This window comes from Theobroma cacao, chromosome 10 (assembly GCF_000208745.1).
Source record: "Theobroma cacao cultivar B97-61/B2 chromosome 10, Criollo_cocoa_genome_V2, whole genome shotgun sequence".
Classification (NCBI taxonomy): Eukaryota; Viridiplantae; Streptophyta; class Magnoliopsida; order Malvales; family Malvaceae; genus Theobroma; species Theobroma cacao.
Window position 1 is genome coordinate 1646875 of NC_030859.1, and position 27179 is coordinate 1674053.

At 34.4% G+C, this 27179-nt stretch overlaps 3 protein-coding genes, 1 non-coding gene and 1 pseudogene across 4 annotated transcripts; 1 reads left to right on the top strand and 4 right to left on the bottom strand.

The window, feature by feature from the left end:
- On the bottom strand, positions 5401-8710 carry LOC18586016 (probable disease resistance protein At1g58602). The gene is made up of 2 exons (XM_018129386.1): positions 5745-8710; positions 5401-5657 (listed from the first exon to the last, which is right to left on the bottom strand). Exon 1 carries the CDS (start codon positions 8555-8557, stop codon positions 5792-5794), a length of 2766 nt encoding a protein of 921 aa, XP_017984875.1. The 5' UTR covers positions 8558-8710; the 3' UTR covers positions 5401-5657; positions 5745-5791.
- LOC108663795 lies at positions 9230-15184 on the bottom strand (annotated as a pseudogene).
- Positions 15558-22754, bottom strand: LOC18586017 (folylpolyglutamate synthase). Its single transcript, XM_018129221.1, has 16 exons — positions 22559-22754; positions 22338-22471; positions 22188-22253; positions 21346-21455; positions 21089-21149; positions 20478-20561; positions 20300-20356; positions 20111-20171; positions 19445-19491; positions 19254-19331; positions 18944-19105; positions 18555-18848; positions 17972-18050; positions 17216-17368; positions 16734-16894; positions 15558-15991 (listed from the first exon to the last, which is right to left on the bottom strand). Exons 1-16 carry the CDS (start codon positions 22566-22568, stop codon positions 15932-15934), a joined length of 1617 nt encoding a protein of 538 aa, XP_017984710.1. The 5' UTR covers positions 22569-22754; the 3' UTR covers positions 15558-15931.
- Positions 22837-24122, bottom strand: LOC18586018 (probable glycosyltransferase At5g11130). The gene has a single exon (XM_018129222.1). The coding sequence runs from the start codon at positions 24049-24051 to the stop codon at positions 23002-23004; it is 1050 nt and encodes a 349-aa protein (XP_017984711.1). The 5' UTR covers positions 24052-24122; the 3' UTR covers positions 22837-23001.
- Positions 25565-25638, top strand: TRNAV-CAC. The gene has a single exon. It is a non-coding gene; the product is annotated as a tRNA-Val (tRNA).

The window sequence follows — 27179 nt, forward strand, 5'->3', positions numbered from 1 at the left end:
GTAATGAACCACTTCAAAGTAATATAATTACATATATTTATCATTAAATTAAATATTCAGGTTTTTTTAAAAAAAAAATTAGAATCTAAATGGTGAATGCAAAAGAAAAAGCTCTTTTCTTTGTAACTTCTTTCCCTCCAATTTTGTGGTGTATGCTATTGTAGTGTGGGCTACTCCCACTGCTATTACAGGAAAAAGCAACGAAAAAGATCAATCAAGAGTCTTGAAAACACAAAGAGACATTGCCTCACTAGGAATGAAGAGGAGATGAAGTGATACTCATGATTCATCTCAAGAAATCACCCATAATTAGATGCAAAGGAACCATTTCTACAAGGACCTAGTCAATCAAAGGGGGAGGAGAGAAGAAACTAGTAAGCATTAAGGCCTACAACATAACATATAAAGCTTAAATGGTATGATATGATTATATAACATATCAAAATGCCAGTAATCAATTTCAAAGCTATACATCATTGAAAAAAGACTGATACATTAATTCATCTCAAAGCTTACAGTATCAGCTGTAGCTGGGTACTTGAACTTGCCTAAATTGACAAGACACAGGCGGTTGGGAGAGAAAGAAAGAAGGGAGCAGAAATGACAAATCCGGGTATTCTTTGTTAGGGTCAAGTACAAAACCCAACATTAGGAAAAAGATAAAAGAAGAAAGAATTGTTTTATATCAAGACTGAGAAAGGCCAACTGATTTGGTACAATCCCATGATCCAAATCATTAATCCCAGGGAGATGTTTTATGTATAATTCATTTAAAATATTTATGTAATTATTACATAATAATATTATTAAAAAATCACAGCAATAATGATATAACTATAGTGAATAAAAAAATATTAAATTAATGATAATTACTTGTGGATCTTAATTATGAATAAATTGAATCAAAATTTTTAAACAATATGCTTATATATTAACATATTTTATTAGTAACACGGATATTAATTTACGTTAAGATATAGAAACAAATATAAATATTTTAGTTTATTTTCTTTATCTAATTCCAGATCTTACTTTCATCGTGGTAACTCCGGCTGGCGTTAATTAATTATATATACCTAAACCAAAAAGTCCTGAAAGTGACAGCTTTGGCAACACAGACAGCACGGAGAAGTTGCCTCGCATGGGGAGCACATAGGGGGCTTCCCATGTGCATGTGCATGTGCATAATTAATTATATAAACTTTAGTCAATATTTATGATTCCCATGTATCATTGAATAACTCAATTGCCTTTGGATTTACTTTATTTGCAGCACAAATTAAGCAAAAACCCAAAGCTTCAATAACACAAAACAATGTGGAAATTCTGCCCTTGAATCTTTTGTTTAATCTTCTGGATAAGCAATTCCCATGTACCATTCACAAGTTGCCTCTTTCTTTAATCTTTTGTTTGTTTTTTTTTTTCTTTGGATAAGCAAATTATTTAGAAGAGAAAGGTAGCAAAGATAACAAGAAATATATACTTCCAGCTTAAGTTAACCAACGACCTCCTACATTTTCCACTAGACATGGACAACTAACTATATAATAAGTAAAGAAAAATAACATTTTAAAGTTGAATATAGTTAATTAATAGGCTATCCAATAGAGTATCTCAATTTCATTGCCCAAGTATTCACACGTATAATAAACAATAGAAGACGAAACTAAATGATTTTCTTTTTTTTTTTTTGTGTAAAAATTGTTAACAGAGTCTAAAAACTCTTACAACCAAATCTCAAAAAACTCTTATTCATTCATATTCTAATAAATTAAATGATAGGAAGCATATATTATTTTTTGTTGATTCAAGCATTAATTCATACATTCCTTGAGGCGGTACAATATAAATCACATCCTGAATTTTAGCTACTACAAGGAAACTCAATCTGAGTCTTGAGCCGAGAATAGAGAGATAGCAAGCAAAATTGCTTGAGCATTTTTACTATGTCACTACTATCTTATCTTTTACAATTTGTAACCTGCAGATAGGATCTTCATATAAATTACACTTGTCAAAGAATGAGAAATCATAATGTACAATATTTTTTAATTATATTATATTTTTCATGATTATTGTTCATTAAATGATATTTACGCATTATCGTACCATCAAAAAATCAAATTACATTCTTGTGTCATGAAAGATCTATTTCGTATTTCTTTTATCAAATAATTTGTTTTATTTGAAAGAAACTCAAACCTAACTCTTTGAAATACATATATTTAATGTTAAGCCAAAAGTTTGGATATTCTTTTAGAAAAAGTTAGGGCTCTAAGCATGTTTTTTTACTAATGCAAAAGCCAAACCATTTTTCCTTGTATTTCTTTGCCACAAACTATATCATGTATGCTTAGTGTAGAGTGGGGCTACTCCCACTTCTTTTAAAAAAGAATATTGTGTTCTGTGAAACCGAGAGGAAATTTGGAGGAAGCTAAGCTAACATGAAACATGTTCCAAGTATTATTATTTTATACAACATTAGTGATCATGATTGTAGTGCGGGCTACTTCCATTTGTTTTTTTTTTTTAAATAATAATATGGTCAAAATAGAAGATTAAATTAAAAAAAAAAAACTAAGTTTTTGCAAACCGAAGGAAATTTGGAGGAAGCTAAGCTAACATGAAACATGTTCCAAGTATTATTATTTTATACCCATTAGTGATCATNTAATAATATGGTCAAAATAGAAGATTAAATTAAAAAAAAAAAACTAGTTTTTGTCAAACCGAAGGAAATTTGGAGGAAGCTAAGCTAACATGAAACATGTTCCAAGTATTATTATTTTATACCCATTAGTGATCATGATTGTAGTGCGGGCTACTCCCATTTCTTTTTTTTTTTTTTAAAGATAATATGGCCAAAATAGAAGATTAAATTAAAAAGAATACAAGCTCTTGTGAAACCAAAAGGAAATTTGGAGAAAGCTAACATGAAACATTTTCCAAGTACGATTATTTTATATACCGTTAGTGGTCATGATTGTAGTGTGGGCTGCTCCCACTTTATATATATTTTTTTTTTAAAATCAATATTATGGTCAACATAGAATATTAAATTAAAAAGAATACTAGTTTTTGTGAAACTGAGAGGAAATTTGGAGGAAGCTAACACGAAACGTCTTCCAAGCTACTCCCACTTCTTTTTTTTAAAAAAAAAATCAACAATATAACCAAAATAGAGGATTAAATTAAAAAGAATACCAGTTTTTGTGAAGCCAAGAGTAAATTTGGAGGAAGCTAAGCTAACATGAAACATGTTCCAAGTATTATTATTTTATGCACTATTAGTGGACATGATTGTAGTATATATTTTTAAAAAAAAATCAATAATATGGCCGACTTAGAAGATTAAATAAAAATCAATAATATGGCCGACTTAGAAGATTAAATAAAAATCAATAATATGGTCAAAAATATTAGTGACAAATAAATAGACAAATCTAATAAGTTTCTCTTTTTGATGTAAAAATTGTTAAAAAAGTCTAAAACTCGAACCAAATGCAAAACACTCTTATTCACTCATACACTAAATAAATTAAATGATAAGGAGAATCATATATCATTTCTATTTAGATTAAAAAAATGAAAGACAGAACTCTAATACGAGAAAACGTAGTGTAAGAAATGAATCTTTTTGAGCCTAGCTAGCTGTCTCTAGAGTTGTAAAAATAATGAGAAATCATAATGTAAGAAATTAATCATGTATTATTCATAATTATTGTTCATTTAACAATATTTACCCGTTATTATCTCACTAAGAAATGAGATTATGCGTTATCACATTATAAAATATTTATTCCGCGTTTCTTTTGTCAAATGATTTTTTTACATGGAGAAAAGAGAATTAATTCATACCTAATTATTTTAATAAAAATACATATATTTATTATTAAATTAAATATTCAAAAATTATTTTGTCAAAAGTTAGGGCTGCGTGCTTTTGGGTGAAAGTAAAAGCAGAAGCTACTTTCCCTGTGCCTTCTTTTTCCACCAATTTTCTCACATATGCTATTATAGTGCGGGCTAGCTAACTACTCCCACTTCTTTTTAAAAGGGAGGAGAAAAAGATCAATAATGTCTGACCCACATGGAAGATTAAATATAAATGATTACTGTTTTTGTCAAATCGAGAGGAAAATTAGGAGGAACTTAATCTGAAATGTGTTAGCATTGATTTAAAACCTTCATTTATTTGTTTACTTTGGGACTATGTCAAATGGTGAAGGCATCCATGCATGAAGAAGCTCTATATTTTGCTTTGATTTAATATATAGTTTTCTTGGGTTATGATAGATGGTTCCTCTTCATTTATTCATTTCAGAAGTCTATTCATGGAGATATGAGGAACCCTCGTATTGAAATTTTATTTGTAGCAATTAACAAAGGACAGTTAATTGAATACCATTTACTCTGTTTTAAGAAGGTCCAATCCTCAATCTTTAACAATTTTTGACTTCCACAAAAAAGGCCATAAAAATTATGTAAATTTTATTTAATTAAAATTAAGTCTTTTTTAGTATTTAATCCTGAACTTACATAATTTAGTCTCAGTTTCTTCTATCTTTTTCAATTGTCTTTGGATTTACTTCACTTCATTTGCAGCACAAAATAGAAATCAATCCCTCGAATAAGATTGATGATAATTAACAAATTAAAGATGAGATCATCAAGTGGGGTATAATTAATGATAATTAACAAAGCACTAAGACTTCAAATTAGCATCGCTGCATATGAAAGTGACAGCTTTGGCACCACAGACAGCATGGAGAAGTTGCCTCCCTCTAGAAAAGACAATGAACCAAAGGCTGCTGTTTAATTTTCACGTGAGTATTCTCAGCGCTAATTTGTGGAATCGTTTGACAAATGGAAATGTCCCGTGTGATGAGCTCCATTCTAGAGAACCAAGCCGAGCTGATGAAAGAGGTTCAGTCTCTCCCGAAAGAAAATCAGCAGCTTCGTCAATTGCTTTGAGTACAAATGCGCAAATGTGAGGCTAAGAGATTGGTCTTTGTGACATGTATAGAAATGCTTCTCAGTTGATTGAAAAATGAAACTTCTAATTTCTACCAGAGTTATCTCCGTACATCGAGTTCCCTATTTCAACTTGCATGATAGATAACATAAATCTTCTATGAATCCTTCTGATTATTTTGTTTTCCCTTTCGTCATCTTATTTTGCGCACTAATATCGTCAAAATTTTAACATAATATAAGCAGCATTTTAGATAATTAAAGAAGCAGAAAAAGCAAAGACTCTTCCTCTATGTTATCTCATAAGGTAGGAATCCTATATCTAACAAGAAAGAGTTGACAAGCAGCTGCTTTCTTAGAATTTCCAGTTTCACCAAGCCCTCTTGCTGTCTCATTGAGAGTGGAGAAAATAGGAACAAAATCAAAAAACAGAACTTTGACTAGCTTTTGCCTTTTAAGTGCTAGCAAACAAATGGATAATGTTCACTTGTGAAAATCTAAAATTTATTAACAATTGATTCATTCAAACTCAGCAATTTATTTCCAAAAATACAACTTAAACTTTCAAACAATCAAAAAGCAAAAAATACAAATTCAACTTTCAAACAATTGAAAAACAAATCCAGGTGATCCCCCATGTTGCTCTTATTGGCATAGTACATTTCTGAGCCAATTAGATTTACCTACACCAAGAAGAAAATGGCATCATCTCTCATGAAAAGGATAGACCCAAATAAAAAAAAAAATTATCATATAAATATCTAACTCACCTCCAACTACTAGGACTTGAGGATTTGACTTTGCAAAACGAGAGCTTTCAATCTTCCAACGTACAATCTATTTGGATGGAGGGTATGTGGCGCACATTAGAGAAATCCTCTCCTTCTCTGCCATCTATCACTTGAATCCTCTCTACCAATGAACTCTTCAAAGAGGATAATTTCATTTCTTGGAGAGCAGTAATGTACCTCAACCCTTCTGGAAAACTCCTCAAATTTGGAACTACAGACAGACTTAAACTCCGGAGACATGGCATTGCGCCTTTTTCTATCTGCCACTTTTCTAATTCTTGTAACGCCACAATAACAAGACAATCAAGTTGAAGAAACTCGTTGGCAGAGCAAACTAGTTTAGTCCCCTTATATGAGGAAGTCCATAATCGGAGAGTCCTCAAATGAGGCAGCTTTCCCAATGCAGCCATTGGATCCTGCTTCATCTCACATTCCCACAATGTCAACTTGGCAATGTTTGCTGGCAAAATTTTCAAACTATGATGGCTCAAATGTGGATCTTCTCGTATCTTCCCTCTTAATAATAGTTTTGATAGGTGATGGCAACGAGAAAGGGGTTCCAAGTCTGGGTATGGGATTGAATCCTCTAACCACATGTACAATGACTCAAGGCGTTGTGATTGAATCAATGCTTTTAGGATAAGCTCCACATCTTTTGATCTCTCAAAACTTATTCCTAAACTCCCAATATTAGTCAAGTCGAGCACTGCATTATTTTCAATTAAACTCTTACTCCTTATGTACTTTAAAGTTTCAATATTTTTTAAAGTATCCCTCAGCAACAAAGGCTCATAAACATAAATATCACCTACTACAATATGCCTTAAACGTCTCAACTTGAATAAAACATCAGGAATTCTTGATACTTGATATCGGAGGTATAAAGTGTGTAAATTCTTCAACTTGCCAATAGACCGTGGCAAGATGATGGTTCCAGCAGATCTTAACCTCAAATACCTCAAATGATATAGATTACCAATTTCACTTGACACATGCCACTTGGACAGCATATCATTTCTCACAAGATTCAACACCCTTAAAAATTTAAAATCATTACATTTTGAAATGTGTAATTTTATCAATTCTTCATTCTGAAAGAGCAAAAGAGTGCGTAAATTTGGATATTTTCCTTTGAATGAAACATACCTTTTGCTAGGATGAATAGCAATTCTTCGTGCCATAGATGCTGTCAAAGTCACATGAAGAGAATTACCATCGCTTTTGTTCGATGGTGGCTGAATAATTTCTAAGAAATTCTCCTCTTGAGCTTTTTTCACGCACAAGTCCCTCAAGAGATCATGTACGTGACATGTTTTCACACCTGTTCCTCTATGGTCTCTCTTACCAACTTGAACCAAACATCTATTTATTAGCTGTTCCAGGAATTGTTCAGCTACATCCTCCATCAACATTTCCCCGCTTTTCCATGATGGTGAAATGAAACCTTCAGCAATCCATAATCGAATGAGTTCTTTTTTTGAGATCTCCCAATCTTCTGGATAATGCCCAAGATATAAGAAGCATGGTTTTAAATGGAAGGGTAACTCATTATAACTTAAAGCCAAAATCCCATTCACTCCACCATAGCGATGATCTTCTTGTTGGAACTTGTTCAAGTGCGCATTAATGTCGCTGTGAACCATCTCCCACTGAGCTGGTGACTTTTTTGTTGCCAGCAAGCCTCCTAAAACAGCAATTGCCAAAGGTAGACCTCCACATTTTTTCACCATCTCTCTTCCTAGCATCTCCAATTCTTCTGGGCAAGCATGAAACTCTGTCTTCTTTCCTGGGAATGCTTTCATTTTAAAAAGCTTCCAACTTTCATCCTCGGTAAGAAATCGAACCTCTACTGGGGAGTTGCAAGGATCGGCATGCAATGCCAAGTCCTTGTGGCGTGTTGTGAATAAAATTTTGCTCCCCTTTCTTCCTCGTGGAAAAGCAGGTTTAAAATTGTCCCAATCTTCACTTCTCCAGATATCATCAAGAACCACCAAATACCGTTTTTCTTTCAAGACATCATAAAGCCTTTTCACCAACTCATGCTCTTTCAGTTTATCGATTAGCTTCCTTTCTTCTTTAGAAGGAGAGAGAAGTTTTAAGAGGAGATCATGCAAAACTTCTCTTGGCATACACTGTTGAGATATAAAAGCCCAAGCACAACAATCAAAATGTCGTTTCACATCATCGTGCTTATAAACCTTTTTTGCCAGAGTGGTCTTACCTATGCCCCCCATGCCGACTATAGAAACAACGACATGAAGTCTATCTTCTTCTGTCATCAACTGAGCCAAAACCTCTTTTGTGGTATCCTCCAAGCTAACAACATCCTCTTCCTCAACATGTGTATATGTTCTCCTAAACCGCTGCTGCATCTCGAAAACAGAGCTAGACCCCTCTGTTCCAGATATCCGATTATAAGCCGGAAGACTCTTAGAAATGCTTTCAAGCTTAGTCTGGATTCCTTTGACCTTCACCCCAATTTTGTGCAAATGAGAAGGCTCGGTGAATTTCTTGATGATTCCATGAAAGCCCCTCTGATGTGCGGCATGAAGAATAGAGTCGTCAATAACATCTTCTGCTTCATAAGCAAGATCTCTGATTTGTCTCACCAAAGTGCGGTTAAGCTTATTTTGATCTTGCCTACTGTCTGCATCCTCCAAGGAGCTCTTCATCCGCTCCAGTTCAGCCTTGAGGCCCTCCACTTCCTCGCGAACTCCGAGCAGGAAAACAGCTTCATGAATGAGTAAATCCGATATTCTTTCAATAGCTAAAGACACAAAAGCCTCTGCCATTTCTGCTGCTGGTTCTAAACAGAGCCCAAATTACTCTTCTTTTTCAAAGATTTCAAGCTGATCTACCTTTTTCCGCACAACTTCCTTAATTCTTTACAAATTAGCTGTAGCTTTCTAAATTGTCAACAGAGGCGGCTTGGTATGAGAGGGAGAGACAAGGGAGGAAAAATGACAAATCAGAATTTTCTTTGTTAGGTTTAAATATAAAACCCAAAAATAAGAAAAAGAGATCCGGTCCAATCCCATGCTCCAAATTATTAATCTCTGGCCGGCCTAGGTCCAAAGATAAATTTCATAGGAGGTGTGAATAAAAATAAATATATTAAATCAATGTTCATTACTAATAGATAATGTATTTTGAATGATATGTTTGTTCAATGCTATATTACAAATATAACTGTAGTCTTATAAAAGTTATTATCTCTACTAAGAATAATTATATCAAAATTTTTAACCAATATGCTCATACATTAGTATATTTTTTTGATAATACGAATATTAATTTCCCTTAAGACATAGACGGAAAGATATAAATATGTTAGTCTATTATCTTTGTCCAAATCCAGATCTTACCTTGATGGTGGTAGCTCTTAAGTCTACAAATATTTTTAGTTTAATAATTCTTCATGGCTATGAGTGAAATAAAAAATTCAATGAACTGTGTTTTGGATGTAAAAGGGGGGACAAAATAACATGTAATTGTCATTAAAAATGAATTGAAATGTTTTGTTGGGTTTTCTTGTCTCAACTGGTTACAGAAACTACACTGCATTTGCTCGAGCCAATCCCGGATTTCATTAACCGAAAGTGTACGCCTACACCGACAAAGCCCAGAAAGTGAGAGCTTTGGCAATGCGGACAGGAAGGAGAAGTTGCCTCACTTGGAAAGGACAGTGAACCAAAGGCTGTTGTTGGCAAGTAGGAGCACAGAGGGAGGTTCAACCTCATTTCTTGATTAATCTTAAGACATCACCAACAAGATGCGAGGAACCGGTTACGAGGTCCTATTCAAATCAAAATAAGGACATTAGAAAAACCCAAGAGAAAGCACAAGACAGAACTGTAGACATGCAGTAACCATTCAAAGCCCACAAAGTAACCCCTTTCTTTATTTAACAGTCGAGCCTGGCCTGGATACGTTTTCAATTACACCCTGTTGACTTGGTACAGATGTAGGATGACAATACAGTTTAAGCTTTGACAACGTTCTCCTTACCAGGAGAGGTGGATTTCGAATTCATCTATCCTTGTCATCCAGATGACAACATCAACTAGATGATCAGGTATTTTTTTAAGGAAATTTTTTTACAAGGCCTAACCAAGTATTCCTAAGAAAGAAGGGTACAAGCTCAACCATCCAGTCAAAACAATATATATATATATATATATATATATATATATATATATATATATATCAGGGCTAACTCTGGCGACAGTTTTGTCAACAGAAATGTTTCATTCTTTCTCTCTCCCCCGTTCTCAGAAGAAAAAAAATGGTCACTTCCATAAGAGACAACTTAGGGTAGAATATCCATGCTTTACTCAGTTCCATAACCATAAAAAATGTTTCAAAGGAAAAAGAGTCACCTGATGGCTTGATTCATTCATAATCCTATCCATTCTAAAACCTTCGAGGTCTCATGTGCTAGACTTCAACAACCTCATTAGAAACAAGTTAGAATATGCTAAGTTCTGAGACTACAGCTAGAAACTCAATCTAAGGTACTCTAACCTTGTTACATAAGAGGCAGGCAAATATTTGCAATAGCAGGCTATATATTCTCAAGCTAATATAATCCCAAAACACAAGAATTACCTGAAATCTAACAAAACAGTCCTTCTGGGCAGCATCCCTGAGCCATTTGATGGCCAATGGTAGAGAAGAAAAGACAGAACTGTTTTTGCAGCACCTAACATTCATTCCTGTATCATCTTTCATTTCTTCACAAGCTTGATCTGTGTTAATGGCCTCCCCTCCTAGTAAACAAAGGAAACAAATCATATATAAACCAAACTGAGCAAAAGCACCCTTGATTATGCTCCATGTCTCCAATAATTTTGCACATTTTGTGATGGTCATAAACTCATAATTAAAATCAATTCACTTATATTCTGAAGCAGGATAACACTGAACCAGAATCCAATGCAAGTAAATACCATAAGAAATCAAACAATGGCAAAAACTCAGCCTTTTACCACCAATAGGTTTGCATTGTTTATTAGTTTAAAATTATGAAATTCAACATAAATTTCCAAACTATGAATTTTGAAACATAAGAAGAATGTGATGCCACATATTAGACTGATACCTTTATCACCCTGCATAAGGTTTTCCCATACTCTTTGAAGAGCAAATTGCCATGACAAATCAACTTGAGGATGAGTTGTTGGTAAAGAATGGGATCCGTCCTTGGGTAAAACAGATATATTTGGTACAAAGTTTCTTGAAACAAACACCTAAAATATCATCTAAAAGCTTGTAAAAACCATAAAATTAGATACAGAATTTCTCTGTCCAGGCTAACTTCTTGCTATCCCATTGACATTAATCTTACCTTTTATTCAATCTAAAAATAAAGAAGATAAATTTTATGCAGTTGTCATCGAAGTGAATTGCAATTTTTTTTTTTTTTTTGCATGCTTTATGTCATATTGCAATTATCATGGAAGTTAAGTCACTGTTTAATACCATCAATCCAACAGTCTAGGAAACTAAGACAGCTTCAGCAACAATGGCTTTGTTATAGTGTTAAGAATACTAAGGAGATGTCACACTAGGAATAACGGAAGACATGAACTGATACTCTTTGACTAATCTCAAGACATCAGCCAATGCAAAGGAACCAGTTCTACAAGGACCTTGTCAATCAAATTAACGAAAACAAAAAAGAGAAGCAAAGGGAGAATGGAGAAGCAAGCATTAAAGCCTACAAGATAATATGTAAAGCTTAAAAGATATGATATGATTACATAATATCAAAATGCCAGGAAAATCTCAAAGCTAAACCGTTGTCTACACAAAAAAAGAGGAAATTTGTCTGCAGCGGGATGATCATGGTCTCGGCTCTCAGCTTCTTTTGTTATGCTTGGGAGCAGGCCCCTATGTACATGGGGTTTATGCCTGATCCTATTGGCAACCCAATTGTTTTTTTATTTCTTTCTCTATATGCAGGGAAAGTCATGGCAGGGGTCTGTCCTGCAATGAGCTAACCTGCACTACCACCACAAAGGGTAGTTTTTTGTAACCATATTAATTCTAGTCGTGAAATCTTACCTGAACACTTTTCAAAAGATTAAAAAAAAAATATTCAAAGCTAAATATCATTGCAAAAAGACTGATACATTAATTCATCTCAAAGCTAATACAATAAACAAGACAAAAATCACTTGATCATTCAAGCTCGTATAATTCATTTTTAAAAATCACTTGATCATCAGACTCAGTTATCAAGAAAAGAAAAACAAATTATACCTTCAAATAATCGAAAAGCAAATCGAGGTGATCCCCTTGTTACTCTTATTAGTAGGAGTGCATTGCAGTGCAATTAGATTACCTACACCAAGAAAAAGATGGCATTATCTCTTATGAAAAGCATAGACCCAAATGAAGAACAAAAAAGATCATAAAAATGTCTAACTCACCTGCAACTACTTCGAACTGAGGATTTGACATTACAAAATTAGAGTTTTCGGTCATCTAATGTATCAATTATTTGGATGGAGGGTATGTGGCGCACTTTAGAGAAATCCTTTCCTTCTCTTCCATCTATCACTTGAATCCTCTCTACCAATGACTGCCTCATTAAGATTAATTCCAATTCTTGAAGAGCAAAAATATACCTCAACCCTTCTGGAAAAGTCCTCAAATTTTCAACATCGTGCATTCGTAAACGCTGGAGATGTGGCATTGCACCTTCTTCTATCTGCCACTCTTCTAATTCTTTTAGACCTCCGATGTAAAGAAAATCAAGTTGCAGAAACTCATTTGCAGAGCAAACCATTTTACTCCCCGCATATGATTTATACCATAAGCGGAGAGTCCTCAGATGAGGCAACTTTCCCAATACAGCCATTGGATCCTGGTTCATCATACATGACGACAAAGTTAACTTGGTAATGTTTGCTGGCAGAAATTTCAAAACATGAAGGCTTGAATGCGGATCTTCTTGTATCATCCCTCTTAAGGATAGTTTCGATAGGTGATGGCACCGAGAAAGGGGTTCCAAATCTGGGAATGGGATAGAATCCTGTAATGACATGCGCAATGAGCAAAGGCGGTGTGATTCGACCAGTGCTTTCAGGATAGGCTCAACATCTTTTGATCTCTCAAAAATTATTCCCAAATTCTTAACATTAGTCAAGATGAGCGCTGCACTATTTTCAATCAAAGTCTCAACCCGTATGTACTTTAAAGTTTCAATACTTTTTGAAGCATCACTTGGCAGCAAAAACTTATGTACTCCCTCCCAACCATTGTAATTTTGCACAATAATATGTCTTAAACGTTTCAACTGGAAGAGAACATTAGGAATTCTTGTTAATGCTTGATTTCGGAGGTATAAAGTGTGTAAACTCTTCAATTTGCCGATAGACTGTGGCAAGATGATCCTTCCTGAACATTCTAACCCCAAATACCTCAAATGATGTAGATTACCAATTTCATTTGACACATGCCACTTCATCATATCCCTTTTCATAAGATTCAAGACCCTTAAAAATTTGAAATCATTGCATTTTGAAATTTGCAATTTTATCATTTCCTCGTTTTGAAAGAGCAAAAGAGAATGTAAGTTTGGATGTTTTCCTTTCAAAGAAACAACCTTTTGTTAGGATGAATAGCAATTCTTCGTGCCATAGATGCTGTCAAGGTCACATGAAGAGAATTACCATTGTTTTCATTAATTGGTGGTTGAATAATTCCCAAGAAATTTTCCTCTTGAGCTTTTCGGATGCACAAGTCCCTCAAGAGATCATGTATGTGACATGTTTTCACACCTATTCCTGTATAGTCCCTCTTGCCAACTTGAACCAAACATCTATTTATTAGTTCTTCTAGGAATTGTTCAGCAACATCCTCCATCAACATTCCCTCATTTTCCCATGATGGTGAAATGAAACCTTCAGCAATCCATAATCGAATGAGTTCTTTTTTGGAGATCTCCCAATCTTCTGGATAATGACCAAGATATAAAAAGCATGGTTTTAAATGAAAGGGCAACTCATTGTAGCTTAAAGCCAAAATCTCATTCACTGCACCATAATGATGATCTTGTTGTTGGAACTTATTTATGTGTGCATTGATGTTTCGGTGAACCATCTCCCACTGAGCCCGTGACTTTTTTGTTGCCAACAAACCTCCTAACGCAGCAATGGCCAGAGGTAAACCTCCACATTTTTTCACCATCTCTCTTCCTAGCATCTCCAATTCTTCTGCGCAAGCATGAGACTCTATCTTGTTGCCTGGGAATGCTTTCATTCTAAAAAGCTTCCAACTTCCATTATCTGTAAGAACTGGAAGCTCTATTGGGGAGTTGCAAGGATCGGCAAGTAACGGCACATCCCTGTTGCGTGTTGTGAATAAAATTTTACTTCCCCTTTTTCCTCGTGGAAAAGCAGATTTAAGACTATTCCAATCCTCGTTTCTCCAGATATCATCAAGGACTATCAAGTAATGTTTTTCTTTCAAGACATCATAAAGCCTTTTGATCAACTCATTCTCTTTCAGTTTATCAATTAGCTCTCTTTCTTGTGTAGAAGGACATAGAAGTTTTATCAGGAGATCATGCAAAACATCTCTTGGCATACATTGTCGAGATATAAAAGTCCAAGCAAAACAATCAAAATGTCCTTTCACATCAATGTGATTATATACTTTTTTAGCAAGAGTGGTCTTACCGATGCCCCCCATGCCGACTATTGAAACAACCACATGAAGTCTATCTTCTTCTGTCATCAGCTGAGCCAGAACCTCATTTGTGATACCCTCCAAGCTGACAACATCCTCTTCCTCAACATGTGAATATGTTCTCCTTAACCGCTGCTGCATCTCGGAAATAGAGTTAGACCCCTCTCTTCCAGATATCTGATCATAAGCTGGAAGACTCTTAGAGATGTCTTCAAGCTTAGTCAGGATTGCTTTGACCTTCACCCCGATTTTGTGCAGATGAAAAGGCTTGGTGAATCTCTTGATAATTCCATGAAAGCCCCCTTGATGCGCGACATGAAGAATGAAGGTGTCAATAACATCTTCTGCTTCATAAGCAAGATCTCTGATTTGTCTCACCAAAGTGCAGGTAAGCTCATTTTGATCTTGCTTATTGTCCGCAACCTTCAAGCAGCTCTTCATCCTCTCCAGTTCAGCCTTTAGGCGCTGCACCTCCTCACGAACGCCATGCAGGTAAACAGCTTCATGAATGAGTAAATCCGATATTCTTTCAATAGCTAAGGACACTATAGCCTCTGCCATTTGTGCCGCTGATTCAAAGTAGTCTTCTTTTTCTGCACAACTTTCCTAATTTCTGTCGCTGGGTATGTATAGTTGCCTAAATTGACAAGACACAGGCGGCAGGGTGAGAGAGAAAGGAGGGAGTTAAAATGACGAATCAGGGATTCCTTTGTTAGCTTTAAATATAAAAGAACAAAAGACGAAAGAACTGTTTTATATCATGCGTGAGAGGAGCCAACAGAACCGGTCCAAGCCCATGATCCAAGTATTTCATAGGTGGTGTTTTTGCTATAATTTATACAATAATAAAGATAATTATGTAATTGATTAAATAAATAATATTAATAAAAAATTACAACAATAAGGATATGATTATAATGAATAAAAACAAAAATATTAAATTAATGTTAATTACAAATATATAATGCAATTTGATTGATAGTTTGTTCAATGCTATATTATGTTTATACATTATGATCTTTATTATGAATAATTGAATCATATTTTTTAAACAATATGCTAATACATTCATATATTTTTTTGATAACACGAATATTAATATAAATGTTTTAGCTATCATCATTATCCAAATCCAGATCTTACCCTCTTTGTGGTAGCTCAAGTGAGTGAAGAAAAAAACTCAATGAACTGTCTTTTGGGTAAAAAGGGGAAAAAGATTACATGTAATTGTCATTAACAATGAATTGCAATGTTTTGCTGCATTTTCTTGTCTCAACTTGTTGCAGAAACAATACTGCATTGGCTCAAGCCAATTCCGGATTCCGTTAACCGAAAGTGTATACCTAAACCGACAAAGCTTAGAAAGAGTGAGCTTTGGCAACACAAACAGCATGGAGAAGTTGCCTCACTTGGAAAGGACAATGAAGCGAAGGCTGTTGCCAAGTAGGAGCACAAAGGAAGGTTCAACCTCATTTCTTGATTAATCTTAAGACATCACCGACAAGATGCAAGGAACCGGTTACCAGGACCTGTTCAAATCAAAATAAGGAAATCGTAAAAACCCAAGAGAAGCACAAGAGAGAAGTAGGTGTAACCAGTAAAAGCATACAAAGTAACCCCTTCTCTTTCACAGCCGAGCCATGACCTCAATACCTTTTGAATTACACCATGTTGACTTGGTACAGATGACGCATTCCCTTACCAATGTAATTGAAAGGAAGGCTGGATTTCGAATTCGTCCATCCTCGCAAAGAAATTTCATCCAGATGACTACATAAACTAGATGATCAGGTACTTTTTTGGGGAAATTTTTTTGCAAAGCCTAACCAAGTGTTCCTAAGAAAGAAGGGTACAAGTGCAACCATCCAGTCAAAATATACATATATTTTAAGGCTAACTCAGCCAACGGTTTTGTCAACAGAAATGTTTCTTTCTTCTCTCCCATTCTCAGAAAAAAGAAATGTACACTTCCATAACCCAGAGTAGAATATCTATGCTTTTCTCAATTCTGTAACCATAAAAAATGTTTCCAAGGAAAAACTCACCTAATGGCTTGATTCATTTATAATCCCATCCGTTCTAAAACCTTCGAGGTCTCATGTGCTAGACTTCAACCTCATCAGAAACAAGGTTGAATATACTAAGCTCTGATACTACAGCTAGCAACTCAATCTACAGTACTCTAACCTTGTTACATATGAGGCAGGCAAATATTTGCAATAGCAGACTATATATTCTCAAACAAATATAATCCCAAAACACAAGAATTACCTGAAATCTAACAAATTGATCCTTCTGGGCAGCATCCCTGAGCCATTTGATGGCCAATGGTAGAGAAGAAAAGACAGAACTGTTATTACAACTCCTAACGCTCATTCCTGTATCATCTTTCACTTCTTCACAAGCTTGATCTGTGTTAATGGCCTCCCCTCCTAGTAAACAAAGGAAACAAATCATATGTAAACCAAACTGAACAAAAGCACCCTTGATTATGCTCCATGTCTCCAATAATTTTGCACATTTCGTGATGGTCATAATTAAACTCAATTCACTTATAATCTGAAGCAGGAAAATGGAACTAGAATCCAAGGCAAGTAAATACCATAAGAAATCAAACTATGGCAAAATCTCAACCATTTACCACCAATAGGTTTGCACTGTTTATTAGTTTAAAATTATGAAATTCAACATAATTTCCAAACTATGAATTTTGAAACATAAGAAGAATGTAATGCCACATATTAGACTGATACCTTTATCACCCAGCATAAGGTTTTCCCATACTCTTTGAAGAGTGAATTGCCATGACAAATCAACTTGAGGATCAGTTGTTGGTAAAGTATGGGATCCAACCTTGTGATACACAGATATGTTTGGTACAAAAAGTGCCTTCTTGAAACAGACACCTGAAATATCATTTAAAAGCTTGTAAAAACCATAAAATTTGATATAGAATTTCTCTTGTCCAGATGTAAAAACCATTGACATTAAATGCAAGATGTCTTCTTGTCCAGATGAATCTTACCTTTCATTCAATTTAAAAAATAAAAAAGATAAATTTTATCTTTGCTATAATGACCCTACAAGCTTTCTAGAAAGAAATTTGAGGTTAAATCAACTCAACATAACCTAACTTCAGCATTTGTTCCCTTAAGATTGTTTTCAGAAGGCCTTAAAAGTAGAATTCAATCTAACGGCAATTAAATTGTGTCCTTTCATCTGACACATGTAATTCTAGAGTTCAAATTAATTTAGAAGTAAAACAAAGACATTAATACCGTTCTCATTCAGACTTGAACAGGGATAGATTTGGAATGCGATTCCTTCATTGTGTCATTAGGATGTTAAAAGAGCTATATATTCCTCCTATAATTAATTGGTGTAAAGCAATTGAACTGTAATCAATCCCCAAACTTCAAAAGCATTTATGATGACTTTGATTACATGGCTATTAAATTTTATAAATCTAAGAAAACATATCTAAACATGCCTCTAACTCAAGTGATTACCATGACTGGCACATGCTCTCATCAAGTGTGGCAGAAGCAACTGTGGATCTCGCACTGACATACAATTGAACAGCAGAATCTGCAAGTAATTCTCAAAAACTTTTTGCATCACCAAGATGTAACCCAAATGCTTCAAGCACAACTTCAAGTTCAGAAAGTCGTGATAAAACCAAGGAAATATGAATTAGATGAAATATAGAATGCCGAATGCTTATCTGTGCGTGCACATACATTAGGTTAAAGTAATACCAGCTTATAGCGAGATGTGCAAGGCATTATCAAAATTTTCATTTACTTTTGCCTCAAGTTATGTTTGAGCTTTTTAAACTCAATCATTGAACTTCTGAAACTTTCTACAGAAGCGATACCCTCCTAGCCAGCATCCCACTCTACATATTTAATTGCTTCTTTTGACTTGTTAAAATAGAAAAGCTTGAATAGTGTGCTATGAGACCAGATATAATTTCTGAGTATTCAATCATAAACAACATTGATTTCAGCAAGGACAGCGTACTCTCTTTTACAAATCATCTAGGTTTCAAAAAATATGGAAACTAATGTGGTTTAAAGCAGGGTGCTCTACCTGGGCAGTATCCTTCTTATATCTTTCGTCGGTTTGCTGCTGTGCCACTTCACTTGAGGATTCAGTATAATCCTGTGTCTGATAATTGAGGTTAGCTTGCTGATTGCCTTCCTTAATGCAAAGAGAAAACCACCTGCCACATGCTTCCATGCTTTCAGGACTGTGGGCTCCATCCAGATAAAAAACCAGATCTCCAGGGCTTTCAATGTCAGTAAATTGATCACAGACAATTTGAGCCCGCCCTTGCAAACTTGCTGTTGTTAGGCCCTTGATGAACTGTTCAGGCAGTGAACCCTATTCCAAGCAGATAAATAAGTTTTGAGCAAAACAAGAGAATAAAAAACATAACATGTGGAATGCAGAGAAAGTCTCCTATGGTTAGAACTTACAGTTTGATTTGAGTTGGTGATAGGATGACCAGTTCTCTGAAGCCAAGTAGAACATAGTGCAACAGCAAGACCAGCATTTAAATATTGATGTTCACCTTTAAGTGAAAGTTTTAAACCATTCAGCAAGCTTGCATCTAGTGGATGTGCCACCTGAAGCTGTACCTGTTTAGAAAAGGATTTTCAGCCCTAGCATAGGTCCTCATGTCCATTAGAACAAGGTAATTTTAAGAATTTGAATACAAGTTCTAAGTCTTGTATTTACTATTCTTTGTATCGGGAAACTCGGACATGGAAGAGTTATGCAACTTACATTCAACTTGGAAGCTTTCTCTTCAAGCACATGCATTGCCTCATCAGGTTGAGCTACGGTGAAGGCTGGAATCCCTTGCTGCATCAGAAAAAGAACAAACATAAAGAGAAGGAAATAGATTTAAATTATGTTGCAAAATGGAAACAGACTCTTATCGTAATGCTTTAACTAAATCTAATTCTATATTACACCTTAAAAATACCAGCCTTCTCCCCAGCAATTTCTCCGAGAGTATTTCCTGTTCGTAGCATCCAGAGGAGCAAAAAAAAATCGCTTAGCATTATCTTCAGTTAGTCTGAAAGCAGCAAGATATTTGACATACACCTAATGATATAATTCACAAGTTATTATAATTCCTATACAATTAGAAAGTTAGCACATAAGAAAACTAAGCAGATTTCCACATGTTTATGGTGTAACTGTTAAACCACACAAAGACAAGCTTAATCATACTTTTTCCCTTAATTCTGCATAATTTAGATTTTGTTCCATTTCCCCATCAAGAAGCCTCACAGATGCACTGAAAAATATAGTTGCCAACATGAGGTTTAAAAAAATCATTGATTGTCACTAAGTTACTGCACAGCAACAAAAATATTGGAATACAAATTAAAATGCCTGTCACTAGCAGAAATCTCAGTCAGCAATTGTAATCTGCCAAGTAAGCTTCAAAGAATTAAAAACTCAAAAAACAAATAATAGAAAATTAATAACATGATAAATAATTAGGTTTACATAATGCTGCTTGTTTTCAACTTGGCAGATATTGCATTTCACAAACCAATATATTACACCATTAACTGTATTCTACAAATGTATAGGAGCAATTACCTAAAGTGAAAAAATATAACACTAACCTAGAATCTCCATGTGGTCATACCCTAGGGATGATATACCACACACAATAGGTGTCTGAACCTGAAATAATGACACATACTGACTAAAATTAAAACAAGAGCATCAAGAAGGCCATAAATGATAACCTTAGCTTGGCAGATATATAATGAATCAGTAACATATGTGTGAACTAACATTAAAAAACATACCACATTTGTCGCATCAAACTTTCCACCTAAACCAACCTCCAAGATAGCAACATCAACCTGCATAGATAATTTTAAGGCAATAGTTTTATTACCACTTTAATAGAGAGGATGCTCATGAAATGGCAGAAGCAACATGGGAAAACAGCTTCACATGGAAGGGTAATAACACATATCAAACCTGCTCTGCTGCAAATATCTTAAAGGCAAGCAAGGCCAGGAAGCGAAAGTATGTAGGCATTGGCACATCTTCATTGGTTTTTTCCTGCAAACCAACAGAAAAAAGGCAAACAAGTTTAAACATATTGTTCAAAGACAACCCAAAATTTGAAAGACAATACTGTTTATTCAATGATAAATATGGCATTGGATTGAGAGAGAAAAGATATTGCAGATGATTTGGTTTCAAGTTGTCCAGGGCAGATAGTCTAAGTAAGTCCATATGGCCCATTTAGGTTTGTTTCAAATGCTACACAACTGAATTCTGCAAAATCTTATCCCCTTTATGAGGTTGGTTGGCTACAAAAGCCCCTTTCCAGAACCAGAATTCAACTTCATCCAGGCTATGCTAGATAGCACAATGCTAGCCTGTACCATAGAAAGTCTTTACTGTTGAGCCTACTACTTACTACTTTGGACAGACTATAATACACATTTAAATTTAAAAAAAAATAAAAAGCAGTAGTGCACCACAAAGCCTACTTAATAATGTATGAAAAGGCCATGTATAATGGCAGAAGACCAAGGAGGAATTCGTACACATATCAGTGTGAAACACTAGTGCAAACGTACCTTCAGCCTATCATAGCACCACCAGAAATATTCCAAGAATTTCTCCTCACATATTTCCACACTGGAGCAGCCAAGAAAGACAAGAAATTTACCAAAGCATCAAAGCTATAATGGGAAAGATTATAATATCTAAAATAGTAAATAAACATAGATAGCAGTGGTTAACAAGTATTTACATAATGGAAAGTAGAAGAAACAATAGATAATAACTTATAAAGATCAAACTAACACACATGCTAGTGAACTGAAAGACTCACCCATCCAATCGAAATCTTTCTCGAACATCAATAAGGTGAGGAGATGTGAAAAGTCCAGTTCGGAACCCACAATTACGTAATATAGATTCCGCGAACGTGCATGTTGATCCCTTTCCAAATTCCAAACAAAAAGAGAGTTAGCATCATACTTCACAAGCCATATGCAAACAAGCAAGAAAAACAAAATGTAATCTCTAGATTAAGTTCTGAAATGAATTATGTTTCACCAAAGCCAAACAGATCAAAATAATGGCAGACACAAAGATGGGATTACAGATTGATGCGGCATGCAAAGAAAAGCAAAGGGGGAAAAAGTCTGATTTACACAAGTCAGGTATTCCAATTTGACCGAAGAATTTTCTCCTCTTGGTATAAAGAAGTAAAAGAGCCTAAAACTCAAACCAATTTTGAAAAATGCTTGTTCATTCATACCCTTATAAATTAAAAGGTGCAGAGCATTAAAACAATAAAACATATTTCTTAGTTAAAATTTGAAAGACCTACCAATATAACCAATCTTAGATTGGTACAATAAATATATTTTAATTCAAAGCTTATATTTGCTTTCGATATTTTACAAAAAAACTACCTTATCTTATATTTAGCCATAAAGAAAAGGCTGAAAAATTTAAGTAGCATGATTGTCATTAGCTTCAGACATTTTACTTTTAAAATTTTTTATATTAACAAATTACTACTAAAATGTAAAAACACTGAAAAATAGATTACTCTTAACATCTTGTTATAATATAACATTATCAACACTAAGGAATAAATTTCAAAGCTAAAAATTATTCCAAAAAAAAACAGAAAAAAGATTTAGAACGCGAAAACTGTAGCACCTTTCCTTTGGTGCCAGCTACATGGATGATTTTCATCTCTGAAATTGCCTCCTCCAATTCCAAAATCTAAAATCAATAAGCAATCAGTTAAACAATCCATTTCTAAAAAATACTCAATCAACAGAACCAATCATAAAGCAAATATTATACTTTCAAATAATCAAAAAGCAAGTCGAAGCGGTCTCCTTTATTGCTCTTATCAGCACGACTCCGTTTCGTTATCAACGACGACAACGCATCCAATGTCGACTCGTAGCGAGCCGCGGCAGACTCCATGGATCCACCTACAGAAAAAATAAATATATAAATTTAAGGTAAAAAAGCTTTAAAACGTTAATTCTAAAAAGCGGATTTCATCTTCATTCATTTACCTTGAGCCATGGCGATTCGGAATCGACGAAGAAAGGGACAGAGGGAGTATAGAGGTGGTTGGGGGAGTGAGGATGAAGAGATTGGGGATGGAAGGTCGAGAAGGTTAAAGGAAAGGAATCTAATAGTGACATTATTGATTTTTGTTCTAACGCAAAGATTGCCTACTTTCTAATCGAATTTGGATCTTAGCACGCTTTTGAAAATTTTTTTTTATTTGACTTATTTTTTATTGGATTTGAATTAAATATATAGAAATTGGAATTATTAAAATAATTAATTTATAAAATGTTATTAATACTAATTTGTATTAACCAGCCAAAATTATAGTTTACAACACCAAAAAAAAAAACACAGATATAAGAATTACGTGATCACCACCGTAGAAAGTTCTGAAGTCAACAAATAAATCAACGGGCTACAAACACTTTAAATCCTTAATCCTTTAAGCCCATTCTCTCTCCGCATATCTGATGGTATGCCTTCTCAGCCAGAGCTGATACATTACCATGTGAAACGCATCGTACGGCTGCGGGGTCTCGTTCCACACAAAATGCTTACTCGCCACCACAGCGGATCCGCTCATATCCTCGTACCCTTCCACCACGACGCGTCCCAATACCCTCTTGATCTCCCTGGCCCCGCCGCTTGTCCCCACGAACACGGCGATATGTCGCCACGTCAGCAAATCCATCGACGGCATGTCCTGGACTGGACGGTCGGTGATCACCACAGGCACGCAACCGAAACTCATTGCTTCGCCAATCCCCGATATCTCCGGCCCGTACTCGAACAAACAGAACTTACTCCCGGCAAGTCTTTCCTCGTAAGTCATCTGATCCGACGGCTCAGATTCAACCAAAATCTCGGGATCAGCTAAAAGCTGTTCCACCAGGTTCGACTCTTTCACCCAATTATACCTCACGTAAGCCAAATGACTCGTACTCTTGCTTCCCGGAGCGTGAGTTGGAGCGTGAACGTTAGCAAGTGGGGGTAAACTAACATCCTTATGAGGAATAAACAACCCGGGCGTCGTCGGGAAACACGAGACCTGAACCGAGTTTTTCTTCAACTCGACCACATTCCGGTCCGAGCCATGGCCGACACCCGAACAAGAAAGGAAAAAATGATCAGCTCCGAGAGTCCGGTTCCAGTAAATAAATTCCGTACGATAATCTCCGACAACGCGCGCGGCGGAGCGTGGCGAAAGGTCGGAGTGGAAAGAGAAGGGGAGGAAGAACAAATGGGCTTCTTCGGGGTTTTGAGTAGTGAAGGGACTGTGGAGGAGAGAAGAGTAAAAGAGGGCTTCGACTTTGGAGTCAAACGACAGCGTTTCCGGCGGGGGGTAAACGTAAATTTTGAAGTTCTTTAGCATTTTCTGGTAATTCTGTGGGAGGATCGTGGGGGAAAGGTAAGGGGAGGAAGTGAGGGCAGTAAAGAGCGGGACGAAGGAGGTAAAGAAGAAGAAGCAGAGGAGGAGAGGGAGAGAAGACATTTTTCTTCCTTTTTCTTTTGGAGGAAAAGGGGTGGAAACAGAGAGGGAAATGTTTTGGTGGGATTTTTAGGGGTCGTTTGGAGGGATTTAAAAAGGGATTTTTGGATTTATTACGTTGATAGGCACGTCGATGGCACGTGAAAATTGGGTGACCCGTCTGTCTATTTCGGGTACTATCTGGGATGGTTCCCAAATAAGAAGGTCTTCATTCAAAGTCAATGAATTTATTTTTTGAATTGAGATTATAATTTTATGGCATAATATTTTAAAATTTTTAAATTATTTGAATGAATTTTATTTTTTATTATATTTAATTAAATTTATAAATTTTTTATTTAAATTAAAAAATTATTATAACTAATAATTAATTAATTAATTATCATTAATCAAAACGTTACTTGATTTTTTATATTCACATGACATTGACATAATATTAACATAGATAGTGAAAATATCATTATGTCATATAAGTGTTTCACGTCACCATTCATAATAACATATTAACATATAACGTGATATAAAATAATAAATAACGTTTTAATAATTATATTTAATAAAATGTTAGTTAATAATAAAATTTTATTTGATTTTAAAATAAAAATATAAAATATTGTTTGAATATAATAAATAATTTAAATTTTTATATATATTATATCTTTTTATCAAAAGGAAAACTCAAATTTTGATGTATCAGGTACATTCATGCCTTTTTCTTTTGATTTGGGTAATCTTTTTCCATTTTCTTTTTGTTTTTAAATGTGGAGGGAGAAAAATGAATTCCATTATCATTCATTAAATAGAGTTTGAAAAAGACATATTGCTTCATTTTCATCTTTGTTTTTACTGTCTAAAGCTTTTATTTTATTACCTCCTTTAAGGTTCTTTGTTTATTTATTTTTTGTTTTTATATATAACCTTAAGAAAATAGATTTGAATTTATGAGCTCTTTCACATGTAAATGGTGGGCAGTATAGAAGACATTGTCAAAGCAAAGGTCCATGGGGAAAGGAAAATATCAAATAAATTATAAGAGAAAAGAAAATTTTAACATAATAATTGAAAAAATTCTTAAACTATTTAAGAAAAATTTAAATAAGTATTTTTTTCTTACGTTAAATTAAGTTTTTATATTTTAATTTTTGTTCAAATAAACCCTTATGATTAACAATTGACTACTTATCATTTTATTCGACATGACACGTGATTTGGAAAGTAAAAAATATCACATAATCATATTATCATACCATATTAATATATTATGTCATTATCAATTATGACATATCAGTATGATCATGTTATATAGAATGACAAGTGGTATTTTAATTAAGCCATCTATTAATTATAAATACTTATTTGATTTAAAATAAAAAATAATAAAAGAATAAGAATTTATTTAAAAATTTTTAAATAATTTATGAATTTTTTTAAGTATTATGTCAAAAATAAAATTCATCAATTTGTTTGGATAAAATAGCAAAACATATTTGTCCAGTTAAAAACCAAAGTCATAGTTGTCTGGGTGGTGTAGTTGGTTATCACGCTAGTCTCACACACTAGAGGTCCCCGGTTCGAACCCGGGCTCAGACATTTATTTAATGTTTTGTTATACACATAATCCAGTGTGGACAGGAACTTTGTCAACTCCCCATAAAATAAAAAAAGAGATTAAATGATTCTAACTTCACCGTCAGTGTAAAAACAAAGTTTTTGTAATCCTTGTGCCAATGGAGTACATGAGATAAAAATCCTAGCTGCCTTTGGTTTTTGCTGTTTGATTTCACTTAATATAATAACGTACACATAATTTATGTTTAGGGGTTTTTTTATACTAATTCCACTTGATTATAAAAAACCATAACATGGCATATGAGTCTAACGTCTTTCTAGTTTCAATCCTCCCTCCATTGCTAACAACAATGGCACCATTACAAAGAGCTTCATCTCAAAACCCCTTAAGTTTTATGCATTTCACCCATCCAAGCCATCTTGTCACTGAGTGCTACATAGCACAAGAGTAGATATGTGATGCCTGCAACACTTTAGGGCATGGAAGGAGCTACCGTTGCCCCATGTGCAACTTTGATCTACACGAGTATTGTGCCACATGTCCCCCCACCATCAACTTTCGCTTGCACGCTCAGCACGTGTTAACCCTCTTGAATCAACAATATATTAGACACGTGTGTGATATGTGTGGTAAATATGTCGACGTGATTTTTTTTCACGTGTCACGTCGATTTTGATGTACATCCTCTTCGCACCCAAGTGGTGTCACAGGTGCAACACGCTGGCCATCCACATCACCTCTTAATGCTCCGGCAAGCGGAGCCTAGGTGGTGTATGGTGTGTCGCCACACGTGCAAGTCGTGGCAGTACAAGTGTGGTGAGGGGTGTAGTTAGTCAATTTTTATTGAGGAGATCAAAGATAAAAAAGGTATAAAGATTAAAAATTTTTAAAGCTAATATGTTAAATTTAAGAAATAATCAAAAAAATTCATAATATATAATATTTTTATATAACATGTAAATAAAAAAAAATTATAATAGTTTTATAAGTATCAAATTTTACTTGAAAGGTATCCATTTCTTCAAGATTGAGTCTATGACGTATTGATTCATGTTACTCTTTTTCATTATTTGAACTATTGTGGTTTGATTGTTCATGTGTAGGAAAATTATTCAAAACTTACTTATACTTTAATCAAATTATAACTTTTTTGTTATGAAAAGTGTTTTTATTGAACTTCTAATTGACTAAAAATTTTTAAACTACTCGAAAACTTATAATGGCTGTTCAATGAGAACAAAAACGCTTAACAACAAAAAAAAGGGCAAGCACATTAGACCACTAACATAAAAAAACTAAGACCATATCCTAGTTAACGTATAGCCAATATTCAATATTCTTATTTTATTTTGATTTAAATTTAAAATATTAAATATAAAACTATAATGTATAAAATATAAATAATTAAATACGATATACAAGATTTTATATAATGGCTAAATATATAAATAGTTAAATAATATAAATAGAAATAATAAGATAAAAGAAACCTTAATTTTTTCTTAATTTTACACAATGATGGTGAGTGATTTTCGTCATTTTTTATTCAAGCTCAGAAGCT

Excerpts from the sequence above, each read along its gene's own strand:
- LOC18586016 (XM_018129386.1), bottom strand. The coding sequence starts at position 8,557 with ATGGCAGAGGCTTTTGTGTCTTTAGCTATTGAAAGAATATCGGATTTA.
- LOC18586017 (XM_018129221.1), bottom strand. Across the intron at positions 19,492-20,110 it reads TGACCACATGGAGATTCTAG|GAAATACTCTCGGAGAAATT; the intron begins GTTAGTGTTATA and ends TGCTACGAACAG. Across the intron at positions 19,332-19,444 it reads AGAAGGCTGGTATTTTTAAG|CAAGGGATTCCAGCCTTCAC; the intron begins GTGTAATATAGA and ends TTTCTGATGCAG.
- LOC18586018 (XM_018129222.1), bottom strand. The coding sequence starts at position 24,051 with ATGTCTTCTCTCCCTCTCCTCCTCTGCTTCTTCTTCTTTACCTCCTTC.